At 37.7% G+C, this 15,440-nt stretch overlaps 3 protein-coding genes across 4 annotated transcripts; 1 reads left to right on the top strand and 2 right to left on the bottom strand.

The window, feature by feature from the left end:
• Window positions 1-855: 855 nt before the first annotated feature.
• Window positions 856-5,485, bottom strand: LOC111794994. The gene is made up of 7 exons (XM_023677214.1): window positions 4,997-5,485; window positions 3,339-3,501; window positions 2,806-3,006; window positions 2,486-2,731; window positions 2,169-2,316; window positions 1,776-2,016; window positions 856-1,666 (listed from the first exon to the last, which is right to left on the bottom strand). The coding sequence occupies exons 1-7, from the start codon at window positions 5,307-5,309 to the stop codon at window positions 1,329-1,331; spliced, it is 1,650 nt and encodes a 549-aa protein (XP_023532982.1). The 5' UTR covers window positions 5,310-5,485; the 3' UTR covers window positions 856-1,328.
• A 1,523-nt stretch (window positions 5,486-7,008) lies between these two features.
• On the top strand, window positions 7,009-9,627 carry LOC111787752 (exocyst complex component EXO70B1-like). Its single transcript, XM_023667800.1, has one exon. It carries the CDS (start codon window positions 7,256-7,258, stop codon window positions 9,302-9,304), a length of 2,049 nt encoding a protein of 682 aa, XP_023523568.1. The 5' UTR covers window positions 7,009-7,255; the 3' UTR covers window positions 9,305-9,627.
• A 2,120-nt stretch (window positions 9,628-11,747) lies between these two features.
• Window positions 11,748-14,949, bottom strand: LOC111787570 (probable inactive receptor kinase At3g02880). 2 transcript variants are annotated; one of them, XM_023667584.1, is made up of 3 exons: window positions 14,756-14,949; window positions 13,387-14,628; window positions 11,748-12,586 (listed from the first exon to the last, which is right to left on the bottom strand). In XM_023667584.1, exons 2-3 carry the CDS (start codon window positions 14,588-14,590, stop codon window positions 11,916-11,918), a joined length of 1,875 nt encoding a protein of 624 aa, XP_023523352.1. In that variant the 5' UTR covers window positions 14,591-14,628; window positions 14,756-14,949; the 3' UTR covers window positions 11,748-11,915. The 2 variants fall into 2 exon arrangements, with proteins under 2 accessions (XP_023523352.1, XP_023523358.1); XM_023667590.1 differs by having other exon boundaries at window positions 13,387-14,517.
• Window positions 14,950-15,440: the final 491 nt, after the last annotated feature.

Here is a 15,440-nt window from a genome sequence, read left to right as displayed (position 1 = left end):
TGGTCTATTAAAAGAAATTTGTGGATGGGACTATAATGTGTGCCAAGTATTCATTAAAGGGACATTTCTTCATAAAGGGCCCAAATGAGATAATCTTCAAAAAGGGATAACTACAAAGTAGGGCATGGTTGGGGTTGTCTTCCTTATCCTTGTAAACAACTTTAATGATTCGCCATAGGAAAAATCTTCGCTCGCTCTATAGTGTCGATGTAAGGCCGAAGAGGGATAGGGTTGCAACTGAGGATACCAAAATTGGCATTAATGTGGTGGGAATCGATCATAGATCTAAGATCCGACCTGAATTAGTTGAAGCTCAAGGTAAGGTAGTGAAAACAAAAGACAAGGTGTCCCCCAAAGTTAGACGAGCCAAACTCCAAAAGAGATCTGAGTGAGAAAAGAAAAGTGCAATCAAACTTCATATCGAAATGATCTCTCCTCTTGACTTAAAAGATATTCAATAGGATAGTCACCCTCTAAACCGTTGGACATACCGTGAAACTATGATTTCATGACTAGCAATCGGAACGTATCCCATGTCCGATAATGTCCAAAAATCCCGTGTACCTGCTAGTAATACCAAATCCTAGCTTGTCTCTATAAATATATTATCAACTTTCAATTTAGGTGATTCAATTCACACATTCCACATTCAGAAGTAAAACAACCACAAAAATATAACCTTTAATCAACAAGAAAAAATTTAGTACTATAAAATATTCCTTCAACCAACCACCCTCTTGTGGGCAGGGCAGCTAATGCTGGATCATGCAACTTTTTCCAACAACAAAGTAAGATATTTGCATGCATTCTTCAAGGTACCATATCTCCTGCAGATGCCACTAGAAAAGATTCTGATGCCAGCAACTTAATTTATCATTGGGTCTCCTTGAACAACTTGGTGTTCTACGACCAAATCATGACTCAACAGTGTAAATCTACCGCCACCTACCTTTGGTGGCAATCAACAACCAAGAACAAGTACAACCCAATCATTCAATATCCCACTAATACTATTCAAGACATCCTTGGAACTATAAGCCAATACTAAACTGTTCACTGGGGGAGCAAAAAGGGAAAATGCCGTCTTATGCATATTTGATCCAATGGTATCGACTGAAAATGAAATTGGACTCTCTTGACAGCATATAAGACTTTGTTTTGTAAATCAAATGGCCCAATAAATACAAGAAGACATTACTGGGACGTTTGATTTAACAGAAACAAATTCCTGGACCGAGCAAAATTGACAAAATAAGCAGAGTTTGGCAAAAGTTATAAGAACTATGTTAGTTATAAAGCTTACAGGACAAACCAGAAGCATAAGATGACTATAATATGAAAGGGATAGTCCTCACAACATTCTTCTTTGCATTACAGAACGATCGAAGGCTGTCTTCATCAATCGTGCCAAAGCCCGATAAATGAACTCCATAATTTTCCATTCTTTTGATATCTCGTGGAATGGGAGATTGCCAAAGTCCATCCCACCATGCTGGAGGGAGAAGAGGGGTTAAGGCACACTGGTTAGGCTGGCTAGGGCAGCTTAAAGGGCCTGCAAATCTGTTCCAGATATGACCCCAGCCAACCTGGTTCTTTAAACCTTCTCTCAACAAATTACTTTGGAAGCTACTCAAGAAGAAGAAGTCTGAACCAGTAGAATTTTTCCCTGAGCATATTTGTAATGTTATGTTAGGAACAGTTGTACAGATGTTCCTCAAAGAAACAAATTATGTTCCTACATGATGTAAAATGATAGATAGAGTATTCAAAGATACCGAGATTGTCGAGATTGTGTGCTGCAGCCAATGCTGCGATTAGCTGAGCATAGGTAGTACCTACACGCCTGTGAGCACCAGAAATAACAGCACGCTTGGCACGGGATGCAAGAAAAAAATCCACAAAGGCAACCCATCTTGGTGAAGGGCCCCAGTCCTTCACTCTGAAATCCAATTTATGAAATTCATCGTGCGTTCCAGAAATGATTCCTCTGAAGTGTTCATAATCAAAATGAATAACCTGAAAACAGAGTCACAAATGAAACTGGTCCGAAATTGTTTTACAGGCATACAGAAGTTATGGGGGTCTTTGACTGAACAATTATTCCGTTAAGCATGTATTTGAAATCAGGACTACATTTGAAGAATAGAATCACACAATGAGGCAGTTACCTCTGCAAATTCACCAAGCATGGGCACAATACTTTTTACAAAATTTGGGGTATCTGATACTAAAACCAATCTGGGTTTCGAGTCCGTGGTTAGATTGCGTATGCCTTTTCTGATGCACTGCAATGCAGCCTGTAAGCCTCTCACAGACCTGAAATGCAGATGCACATTACTCAGGGAAAGGATTACAAAAGTGACTAATATCCAGGATTTCTATCAACTAAATGGAATTTATTGGAAATAGACATTGTGGATTCAATTCTTATAGCTAGTGGAAGTAGAGAGAGAAGGAAATAACGGTAAATAAGTAGTAACACTACCTATTCATAAGCATCCTCATGTGCAATGAAATATCAGGATCATCCCCACTTTTAAGAACTGAGAACACTGCTTCTTCAACATCCTTTGACGGAGATATAAGAACTCTCATCAGCTCTCCGAATACATTAGGTCTAGATTCCAAAACCTCTGGATGTCCAAACAAATTAGAAGCAGCGGCCCTCATGGCGGGATGTACATTCTTCAAGAAAAATTGAGCAGCCACAGCATCTGTTGTACCTTGGAACCTGATGCACATCAGTCAGCATAAACAGAGTACGAATTGAGTACCGGTTTAAAGTAAACTGAAAGTTAACTATACCATATGATAGGATGCTCCCATTCCTTCCAATTACTACATAGAACATTTGTCTGTGCAGGCTTTTCAAAATCATCAGTTCGCATAATCAAATGCCTATTGAATTTCCTAATACAACCTTTAAGTCTCCACAAATGCTTGATTTCTTTCATGGTAAACGTGACATTGGAATAAGAAATGTAGTCTCCAAATGGAAACTTGCCCCTGAAAACAGAAGTAATAACATAAGAACTATGAAAGTTATTCCATCAATGCACGACTATAATCCTATTGCATAGATTTGCATAGTTTCTTCTGAAATTTATCTGATGGCTTCTTTGAAGTTATTCCATCCATTTATTGAGATTTTAGCTGAGAAAAGCTAACAAGTTTTTATATACCAGATCCAAGGCATCATTACTTAGCCTATAACTTGAAATGTGAGTGTGAAATGGAACTATCACAGACACAAAATGCTTCTAACGACTCGATACATTATAGTATTCACAACCAATATTTAAATAGAAATAAAGAGGCTTGATATAGAACCAACATGCCTGGTTTGCCCGATAATCAAGGATCTGTTCAACATTATACTTAAAGCTCCAGCAGTTAGAATCTTGTACATCTCATTCCCAAAGCCTGCCTCTGAAGATTTGCCCATGACAAAACCGTGTTTGCAAAACTGCTCCGGAGGAAGTTGTCGCACTCTTGAAGCACCTAAAATGAAATTAACCATGTCAGTTTTTATAAATCTCAGAGAGCTAACAGGTTTTCCACCAGAAAACAGTTATGACAAAAGATTAAACAGTAAAGGAAAAGCCAAGATGAAGAAGATTAGTTTTAAAATTGTTATTTGAATAAGAAGAAGAGCACAAACTACACCATCAGAAAAAAAAACCAATATGAACTTCCCTATAACCTATTCTAAAGAACGAATATGTATACGTGAGTTTTCATCTTTCTCACTTTATGTGTTCTTTCGCCAAGAGATCCACCATAACTCGTAAGACTCGAGAAGTCTTTAATACAACTGCTTGGCATCACAAAATGTCCTCGTGGAATCTTTATTAAATTCAAAACAATCTCTTTTACTAACAAAGCAGACTACTTAAGAACCCAGGAATTTAACTATTAACAACTACTGACTACAAAGAATTGAGCTAAACCAAACCAACAAGCAGTTCATTTTCAATTCACTCCAACAACTATCTTCTTTATTATAGAGTTGGCAGCTTGAAGAACCTCGAATCCTCATTCTTAATATGAAAGAAGCTCAAGGAGACCATTCTTCACGCTCATATGGCACCATAATGCAATCAAGATTACTTTTAACCACACAATGATATCCTACTATTGTTCTGGCCTTATTATCCCCACTGACCAAGTGGAATGGTCTCTTTGACCTACTAGAGAAAGAACAATAATAATAATATTCCACCATTCTGCAGTTTTCTTTTTTTAATTATTTAACAAGAAGCTGGATCTATCATTAAGCAAAAGAAACATTAAAAAAAAAAAAAAAAAAAAAAAAAAAAAAAAAAAAAAAAAAAAAAAAAAAAAAAAAAAAAAAAAAAAANGGAACAGTCGACCAAGAATTTCTATTGCACCAATCCATTATCAACTATATTCCTATGAACTTATAGCCAGGTGAAAAAATATCGAATCTCTTTGGGAATTTTGACCATCCAAATTACATCTTGGAAGCCTAAGGTTTTCTCTAGTTTCATCCACCATCCTTCTCCAAATTCCAACTACTTTCCCCTGTTTACAACCTGTATCTTCCACATTCCTTCAACTCGAGACCAAAACTCCTTACAACTCGCACCAGGTTGGTCTAGTAATTAGGGGTCAGTCTGATATTGATTGAAAAGGCCGCCCAGCCGCCCCTCCCCCTAGCAGCCTACCTACTCGTGATCGTAGATCGATCGGAGGTTGACAAGTGTAGTTTCTGATCTACGACATTTTACTCAACACCCCCAAATAATCAGTATTTTATATTCAATCGATACAGCCAACACACTCACTATGGAACATCAAACGATTATTATAATGGCAAAAAAGGGATCGTGAGCCGAATCATGACTCCATTAAACAGTCCTAATATACAAAAGAAGAGCTGCTTGACAGTAGCTATTAATCATTCATTTAACTATAAAACGATCAACAAGGGGAGGGCAGATGGTTATCAGAAAAGCATATAGGGAAATATTACCATTCAAATAAAAGTGATTTTGAATAATTGTTCTTACTCTCAGGCTTTCCTTCCAGACACCATCTTTGAAGGCCTCTCCCATCTGCTCCACCGTCGCGCAGCTCCGCCTTCCGTCCATTTCACTCAGAACCCGACTCTCTTCAACGTCATCGCCATTACCTAACTGATCAGAGGACGATTCTGATTCTTGAGCTTCCATCCTCATAAGAAAATTGAGCATCAAAAATCCAATTGAAGCACCGACGGCACATAGAACAACGACATATCGCGCAAACGATGACGATCTTTTCTTCCTGGATCCACCATGCCTCATTGTTCTGTTGCTTCACAATCTGGTGTAGAGATTCAGATTATAATTCCAAACAGAAATGCGAATTGCAGCTCAGTATGAACTTTTGTACTTCGTGGGTTCATACTTCATGACCAATTAAACAAGGGGTTTCCAAGAGGGAAATCGGAGAAAATGAAGGGTAATCATAAAGAAATTAGTCCTTTTGCAACCCATTTAACCCGCGGGCCCAACCTTGAGGAAGCACGCCTACTTGACTATACATACATATATATCTACATATATATTTATATATATATACACACATATATATACAATAGATATATTGTGTATATATATATACACAATATATACATATAATATACATATACACATATATATATATATAGATATATTGTGTGTATATATACACAATATGTATATATGTATATATGTGTAGATATGTATATATCTATATAGATATGTATATATATGTGTATATATATATATATATATATGTCGTGGGGGCGATCGATTGGTCAACCCAGAAAAAGATTTTGCCATGTGGCTAGATGTTTTTTTTTTTTTTTTTTTTTTTTTTTTTTTTTTTTTTTTTTTTTTTTTTTTTTTTTTNCTTGCAGCGTATCCCATTTTGATTTTAATTTTTGCTTATTATATATTAATATTATAAATTTTTTTATTCCAATTCTTGAATTTTTAATTAAAAATTTATATTAACCTTGGCTATTATCTTTTAGGAAATTATTGAATGGTTATAATTTTTTTTTATTGGGGTTGAATGGAATTTTTTTACATGGTTGACGTTACAATCCAACCCAACTCAATTCTACTTTTAAAATTTTGAGTTAGGTTAAATAGGGTTGTGAACCATATTCGAGTCATCAATCCAACCATTCTAAAATTCGAGTTGGTCTAAAAAAAATTCCAACCAATAAAATGCAAGTCGTGTACACACTTATCAACCTGTAAATATGGTTCATAATTCAACGTACTCAACCCTAGTTTTAAAATTTTGAGTTAGGTTAGGCAGGGGTGTGAACCATATTAGAGTTACCAACCCAACCATTATGAAGATTCGAGTTGGTCTACAAAAACTCCAATCAATTAAATACAACTCGTGTACACACCTATTAACCTGGAAATAGGGTTCATAATCCCACCGAATTCAACCAAACTTTTAAATTTTCGAGTTAGGTTAAGTAAGGTTGTAAACCATATTCGAGTCACCAATCAAACCATTTTGAAGATTCAAATTGGTCTAAAAAAACTCCAACCAATCAAATAGAAGTCATGTCCAACTCCACTCAACCCTAATTTTAAAATTTTGAGTTAGATTAAGTAAGGCTGTGAACCATATTTGAGTCACTAATCCAATCATTATGAAGATTAGAGTTGGTCTAAAAAATTCCAACCAATCAAATACAACCCGTGTACACATTATCAACCTGGAAATAGGATTCACACTCCAACCCGACTCAACCCTACTTTTAAAATTTCGAGTTAGGTTAGGTAGGGTTGAGAACCATATTTGAGTCACCAACCCAATCATCCCTGAGATTCGAGTTGGTCCAAAAAAAATTCAACTAACCAAATATAACCCGTGTGAAGATATATGTTCGGTTCGGTTCGGTTCGGTTCGGTTCAAGGAATGGAGATACTAAAATAGGTTTAAAAAAAAAAAAAGATGTAATGTGGTGGAGGGTGATTCATGAAGGAATTAGAAAGTCGGACCACAGAATGATGGCGTGGGATGCAGAGCCAAAAATAACCAAATTCCTCTAAACTCCCGCTTTCTCTCCACTCCTTCACAACGACCATTTCAAAATCCAACCACAAAGTCAAGAACACATGAAACTCTAAGAAAACAAAACACCAAATTTCATTTCATGGATAATTTTCTTCACAATTTGCATCTCTTTTCTTGAAACTCTCCACTTTTTTCGTTCTTCCAACTCCCTAATTCAACCACAATGGAGAAGAACCAACCTGAGAATCCAGACCTTCTTGAGAAAACCAACGACGATGCCCCCAAATTGCCCGCTCATGATGCCGTTCCAGATGCTGTTGCTGTTGAATCCGATGTAAAATCTGCAGATAAATTGGAGGATGATAAGGATCAGGAGGAGAAGGAGAAGGAGCAGGAGAAGGAGAAGGAGAATGAGACGGAAAAGAAGGAGGAGTTGGAGGAGAAGGATGAGTCTAAGGATGAACCGGTTCTTCATTGTGATCTCCACACGATTCTTGAAGACGTAGATCAATTTCTGTTAACTTCTCACGGTTCTCGCGATCGAGAGGAGGATTCTGCTGTGGAGATTCCGAAGTTCATCGACAAGTTCATGGATCTCGTGGATGCGAAGATTGAGCAATACGAGAATACAGAATCGAATGCCAAGCAAAGAGAGTACCGAGTGCCGGAGGACGAATCTTCGTTTCTGGAAGCAGTTAATCGGATATCGAAGCTGAAAAGTGCAATCCACAAAATGAAGTTGGAAGACGAGAAGAATCCGTTGATCAATCGCATCGGGAGCACTCAACAGCGAGCATTTTCTTGTTTGGAAGAAGAGTTCAGGTTCTTTCTCGAGGAATCCAGAAATGGCGATTCGGATCCCGAACCGGATCGTTGTGATGATGCTGACTCCGCTCAACTCCTTTTTCCAGGTTACTCCGGCGAGATCGTGAGCTATTTGAACAAAATCGCTAACCAAATGATTGCCGGTGGATTCGAATCGGAATGTTGCCAAGTTTACATCGTAGCAAGAAGAAACATATTCGAAGATGCCTTGCAGAAGTTCGGATTCGAGAAATACAGCATTGATGATATTCAGAAGATGAGTTGGGAATCAATGGAGAGGGAGATAGCTATATGGATCAAAACCATCAAGCATTGCGCCACCGCTTTGTTCTCCGGCGAACGGGATCTCGCCGAATCTGTATTTTCAGCGTATCCTCCAATCTCCGCCAGTCTGTTCAGCAATCTAACTCGCGGCATTGTGATTCAACTCCTAAATTTCTCAGAAGGAGTCGCAATGACGAAACGCTCCGCCGAGAAATTGTTCAAGATGCTCGACATGTACGAAGCTCTTCGTGATCTGGTCCCAAAAATGGAAAACTTATTTCCAGAAGAATCCGCCAACGAGCTCAAAACAGAGTCCACAACCGCTCGAACTCGTCTAGGCGAAGCGGCGATTTGCATATTTTGCGATCTCGAAAACTCGATCAAAGCCGACACCGGACGAACTCCGGTACCAGGCGGCGCCGTTCATCCATTGACTCGATACACCATGAACTACTTGAAATATGCGTGCGAGTACAGAAACACACTGGAACAGATTTTCAAAGATCACGCAAAGATCGAGCGAGCAGATTCCACAAACCGACCACATTTCGAAGGCGAACAACCACCGACTTACAACCACCCTAGCAATGACAATCAATCCCCATTCTCGACGGAACTGACGAAGGTAATGGAGCTCCTGGACTCAAATCTGGAAGCGAAATCAAAGCTGTACAGAGACATAGCACTGAGTTCGATTTTCATGATGAACAACGGGCGATACATCTTGCAGAAAATCAAAGGATCTGCAGAGATTCACGAACTGGTAGGCGATGCTTGGTACAGGAAGAGATCTTCGGAGTTACGCCAGTACCACAAGAACTACCAAAGAGAAACATGGGGAAGATTGTTGGGGTGTTTGAACCACGAGGGTTTGATGGTGCACGGGAAAGTGATAAAGCCAGTGCTGAAGGAGAAGTTCAAAGGATTCAACGCCCTGTTCGAAGAGATTCACAAGACGCAAAGCACGTGGGTGATAAGCGACGAGCAGCTTCAATCGGAGCTCCGAGTATCGATATCGGCGGTGATGATTCCGGCGTATAGGTCATTCCTAGCGAGGTTTTCGCAGTACTTGGATCCAGGGAGACAAACGGAGAAATACATTAAGCTACAGCCTGAAGACATAGAAACCTACATAGATGATCTATTCGATGGAAACGCATCCTCCATGGCAAGAAAGAGATGATAAAAAGCTTGAAGATCACGAAATGAAACTTGAAAAAGGCAAGAACCCATTATTCTCTATTAGAATTCTTCTTCATCTTCATCTTTCTATATATAATTTTTTCTTTTTCTTTTTCTTTCTTTGGTTGGAAGCCCTAGCTGAGGCTAGTTTTGTCATGTCAGATTGCAATTGATGAATTGCAATTGCAGTTGCAAACACCCCCTTCTTTCCTTGGCTTCAATTTGCTGAATGCACTGCGCTGTTCCATTTTGTTTTGAAATTATGTTACATTTTCTTCAAACGATTGCTTGTAATTGTCAAAATTAACCATGTAAAATTCTTTTTGTTTTTGGCCTTCCTCCACTCTTAGCTCTCACCCCTTTAGATTTATTGGCTCAAAAGTGTTTTTGATACTCGATCATGCATCCCTGTAGTTCCATATTTAGAGTAATTCTGGAACTATTTCTTCTATATTGAGAATCATTGAAATAAGTAAGAATATCATTTATGGGTATTTCAATACAAATAACTGAAGGGGTGGTTGTTCTTTTTCTCGTTCTTGAAGTGATTCAAATTGAATGATGAATCCATTTCTTCGCCTCTTTGCCAATAAATTAGAATTACAGTGGAAAATAGCAGATCATCTTAGATTGACCCGTACATAGGATTAGGTTAAGTTCTGGAGCTTTCCAGAGAGATCTTGTCTCACTTTATCATTATTTACTAAAGGCTAGAAATATATCTTCTTTCGACAGAAAGAGAATTAACGTTAATTTGATCTTTGAACTCCGAAAAAAAGAAAAAACTATTGTTAAAAATTAGATGGTCAATCTAGGGTGTGATATATTTTGATACCGTTTAGATGAAAGTCCCACATCTGCTAATGTAGGGAATGATCGATCATAGGTTTATAATCAAGGAATACTCTCTTTATTGGTGTGAGGCCTATTCAACGGGAAAATAGGTGAAACTTGGGCTTTAACGTGCTCAAACTTCACCTGGAAGCCCATTCAATCTTGATCTTGGCCACTATATATATTTTTTTTTAATATGCGTAGAAAATATATTTGTATTAAACGAGGCACACTTGTACAAACTCACTAGAAGAAAACTCCACCAAGCCAGCAAGAGCCCTCGAAAACCACTCTTCATGTGAGCCACACTCATATGAGCCAACTCTTGGTCGAGGAGCATGTTCAAGGCTCCCCTAAATCCAAATAAATAAATTATTTATCGTTTTAAAAAGTTAGATTTAGATTCTGAAAATGTAAAAAAATCGAGAAACACAAAGACAAAAATTTCAAGTAGGGTCGAAGTGATTACCCTTTAACGACTATTTATTTTTCGATAGTCAAAATGTCTTACATCTTCATATATCATAATTTTTGTATAATAATATTTTAAATGATGTATTATCCAAACAATATCTTTACCTCTTTCTCTTTCATTATAGTTTGTATCAATTCTTATGAAATTTTGGTCGTTACATGTCACTATCAATTCATGATAGTCACAACAACCAGATTTGAATCGATGATATAACAATTTTCAGGATTAACGGCGGAATATAGTTTGTATCAATTCTTATGAAATTTTGGGTCGTTACATGTCACTATCAATTCATGATATACTAACAACCAGATTTGAATCGATGATATAACAATTTTCAGTCTTCTACTCTACCAAATGAGCTATTCCAACAATTTTTCTATTGTGTAAATCATTATATGATCTAATATAATTTTTTAAATCTAAATTATTTGTTATTATTTCGTCGTGTACTTTATAATTTTGACTTTTTTTTTTCAATGCAATAACTCTGGGAAATATTTTTAAAAATTGTTTAAACTTTTTTTTTTATTCAAATTAAATAACTTAGACTTTTATTTAATAGGGGTCGAAAAATGAAATCTTAAGAATTTGATAGGTATTTTTAAAATTCAGAGATCAAAATAGAAAAAAAAATAAATATTTTAAAACTTATTAAAAATTAATATTTAGAAACTAAATATATACCAATCTTAATAAAGCCTATTTTATATGCTTATTATTAGTGATTAAAGATCTTCATATCATCAACCTAATAAAATTATAATATAATAAATATTATAAATTAATTAGCTAAAATAAATTAAAATGAAAATAATTGGAGGAGCATTATAGAAAGTGTTAGCCATGTTGTAAACAAAATCAATCTTTGTACTGTAACCAGCTCATCATTCGCTTTCAATCGGATATTATTAATACTTCTTTTCGATGTTTTACGTGTTTTTAATAAAAATTATATTGAAAAATGAAATATTATAAAGAAAAAAAAAATTCACTCTATATTGGAAATTTTGTAAGGCTGAAGATTGAAATACGGAGTGGGACGAATCTCGTCCCCGTCCTATGAACGTCTCTATCCACAGTGCCAAAGTCTAATAATTCACGAGCAATGACTTGCTAATCATTGAAATAAAACTCACAAAATGGCTTTAAATTACACCGAAAGAAACACTGATCATAGCTTCATAATTAACGATAGAAAATTTTGAATCAATGATTACAACGACAAAGAAACAAATCCAAAGAATCAACAAACAATTTATGTTCAACTAGTTCTATATGTCAGCAGCACCGAGTAAAGTTGCTAGATTGAAGGTGGAACCATGATTGAATCAGCCGAGTAAAATTGCTGAGAAACAGCACTGTCCACATCATAAAACTTATCCTTGCTCATCTCTTGTTCTTTCAGTAAGATCGAATGATATATTTCATCGATTCGACTCGTCACCTTCGCCATTGAAGGGCGATTATCCGGGTATGGATCTGTACACAACATGGCAAGATTCAGAAGTTGAATCATTTCGTCCGACCCATTCTTGTTTCCTAACAGCTCCTCATCAAACACTTCTGCTGTCTTCTTCTTGTTGACCTTCGACTTCACCCATCGTGGGAGGTCTACGCCATTGTCATTAAGCATCGGTGAGTTCGGAGTCTTTCCTGTTAGAAGCTCTAGAATTACTACACCAAAACTGTAAACATCTGCTTTCAAGGATACTTTTCGTGGATCGGTGACTTCGGGGGCACGGTAGGCTACGGTGTGGTTTGGAGTGGGGGTAGGGCTTGCAATCTGAATTAGGCCAAAGTCAGAGACACAAGCTGTGTGGGATCTGTTGAGAAGAATGTTTGAAGGCTTTATATTCCCGTGGGAGGTCGGAGGTCGTCGGGAATGTAGATACGAAATGCCACGACCAGCTGAGAGCATAATGCCAACCCTTGCTTCCCATTTCAATGGAGTCCTACCAGAATCTTTGTTGCCTGAGATAAACCATAGACATTATAGACATTATGTTCTAACTTAACAAGAGGCACAACAAGAATACTATGTGATTGTTCTAAACAAACAAGTTCTTAATCAGAGGCACAAAGTTGCATAAGAAAAGGAAAGCCAACAAAAATAACAAGGGAAATTCCAAATGGTTACCATTACTCTCTTAAAACTTCCAATTCGAGTAATTATTCCATTGCAAACTACTCCTAAACTAACGGTTGTCGCAGTCGAGTTTCTAGGACCTAGAAACTCAAGAACACTATATATAACTGCTCAAGCCCATCCCTACAGATATTTTCCACACCTTTATAAAAAATGTTTCGTTCCCCTCTCCAATTGATGTGAGATCTCACAATCCCCTCTCTTTGGGGCCCAGTGTCCTTGCTGACACTCCTTCCTCTCTCCAATCGATGTGGGATCTCACAATCTACTCCCTTCGGAGCCTAGCATCCTCGTTGGCACACTGCCCGGTGTCCACTCCTTTCAGGGCTTAGCGTTCTTGTTGGCCTACCGACTGGTGTCGGGCTCTAATATCATTTGTAATAGTTCAAGCCCACTACTAATAGATATTTTGACCATTTCTCGATTTGTGCTATCATCCTGGCCATCCTAATCTTGTTCAAGGTCATAATTATATCCTCTAAATCACAAATCACCCAAAGTTTATCCAGGGAGTTGTGAAATTATACATATGAAATCATAGAGTTTAATTGCAATGACTTCATAACTCTAATGGGTAATCATCACTCAATTTGGCAGATAGATAATGAAGAAGGAAGAAACTCACCATGTAAATGCAGGGATAAGCTTCCCATGGGGGCATAATCACAAACCAGAAGCTTCTCATCCCTGCCATAATAGTAAGCATTAATGGGAACTAAGTTCTGATGATTCATCATCCCCAAGCTTTCAATCTTCTCCATGAATTCCTCCTCTGAAACTTTGACATCTCTCAATCTCTTCACTGCCATGGTCATCCCCATATCCAGAGCTGCCTTGTAAGTTGACCCAAAAGCTCCCTTCCCCAATACCTCTGCAGAAGCCTTCAACAGTTCCTCCAAATCAAACACCCTTTCTCCTTTCCCACAGAACACCAAACCATTCTGATTCCTAATTCCTCCATTTCCTCCACCGCCATTCCTGACCTCCGACCTCGTCGTCATCTGAGCATCATTCCGCCGGTTAATCCTGATCCTTTTACGACATACAAAGATCAAAATCAGACCGATGATAAAAAATGCAATTGAACCTCCGATTACGATACCAACGATTGCTGCGGTGGATAATTTCTTCTCTTCGCCTTGGCACGGACTCAGTGGCTTCCCGCAGAGTGAGTTTCCGTCGAAGACGCTGGCTGGTTGATCGGACAATCGCGTAGGGATTGAGCCGTTGAGACGATTGAAAGAAACGTTGAGAGTTTTGAGCGAGGGAATGTTCAAATCAGGAATGAATCCATCGAGTTGATTCCCTTCCAAATTCAGAACCTCTAAGTTCGTAAGATTGTTGAATACAGATGAAATCGGACCAACGAACTGGTTATGCGCCAAATTCAATCGAACCAGACTCTGTATACTGAAGAGAACAGAAGGAATCTCACTGGAAAACGAGTTCCGTTGCAAGTAGAGGTTCCGGAGAGAGCGAAGGTTCGCAAAATCAGACGGAATAGAACCGGAAAGCATGTTAGAACGAAGAGATAGGGTTTCCAGATGAGTCAAATTTCCAAGTCCTAGAGGAAGTTGACCAAAGAGTCCAACACCGGGAAGCCGCAGTTCAGTAACCCTCCCGCCGCCGCAAATAACACCAAACCACAAACACGGAGTCTCATCGGAGAGGTTCCATTGACGAGTCCGGCTCCGAGCGCCCATCGCTTTCTGAAGCGTCGCCAGCGCCGCCATATCCGATGCAAGGTCAGCCGCTCCTGTAGGGAAGAACAACAAAACAACAAGCGCCGAAAATGACAAACACAGCCGAAGCAAATTCCGGCGCGCCATTCCCGGCGATGAAGAAGAAAACAGAGGCTAATCCGGTACTGTAAACGATGAAGAAATCAAGGGAGAGTGAGCAGAGAGATTAAATGAGGAAGAAGGTATTGTAAAATCCAAATGATTATGAGGATTTTTTAAGGCAATAGTGGAATCAGAGAGGAGTGGGCTCACCATTGCAGGAAAACGCGTTGAAGTAGAACTTGAAGAAGAAGTAGAAGGATTCAAGGCCATTGGTTGACTGAGTAAAAACGGAAAATCAGAGAGGAAGAAGATGCCGAAGATTGTGAGGCATTAATGGTGAGCTTGACAGATTTCTACCAAAAGTGGACCTTGGCGATCAAGATCAAGAACATCGCCGTTCAATATATAACCTACGCTTAGGCTCCGGAAATATTTAATATTATAATCATCAAACTACTTCTTTAACTAATTAAAATCAATTACTAAAAAAATATGTCAATATAATTTTAATTTAAATAATATTAATCAATAATATATTTTATTTAATATTAAAATAAAGATTTTTTTTTTTTTTTTTTTTAAAAATATAAATTAATTTTATTGGTAAGTATTATCGATAATATTAAATTAATATATAGAGTTGTTTATATGACCCGATAACCGGACCAACTCCAAATATCTTAAGGTTAAGTTGGGTTAGATTTTTTTCGATTTGGATTCGGTCAAATTTTTTGAAAATCAAACAAATTTGGTTCAGTTTGCTGGTTATGTTTTTTTTTTATTTTGTGAAGTCAACCCGACTAACTCAAAAATAGGGTTACATTCCAACCCTACCCTACTCTTAAAATAATTAAGAATATTTAACGTTTGTAACCGATATTAATAATGTGTTGTA

Source organism: Cucurbita pepo, chromosome LG01 (genome assembly GCF_002806865.2).
Source record: "Cucurbita pepo subsp. pepo cultivar mu-cu-16 chromosome LG01, ASM280686v2, whole genome shotgun sequence".
In the NCBI taxonomy this organism is placed as follows: Eukaryota; Viridiplantae; Streptophyta; class Magnoliopsida; order Cucurbitales; family Cucurbitaceae; genus Cucurbita; species Cucurbita pepo.
This window is presented reverse-complemented; position numbering and strand designations above follow the sequence as displayed.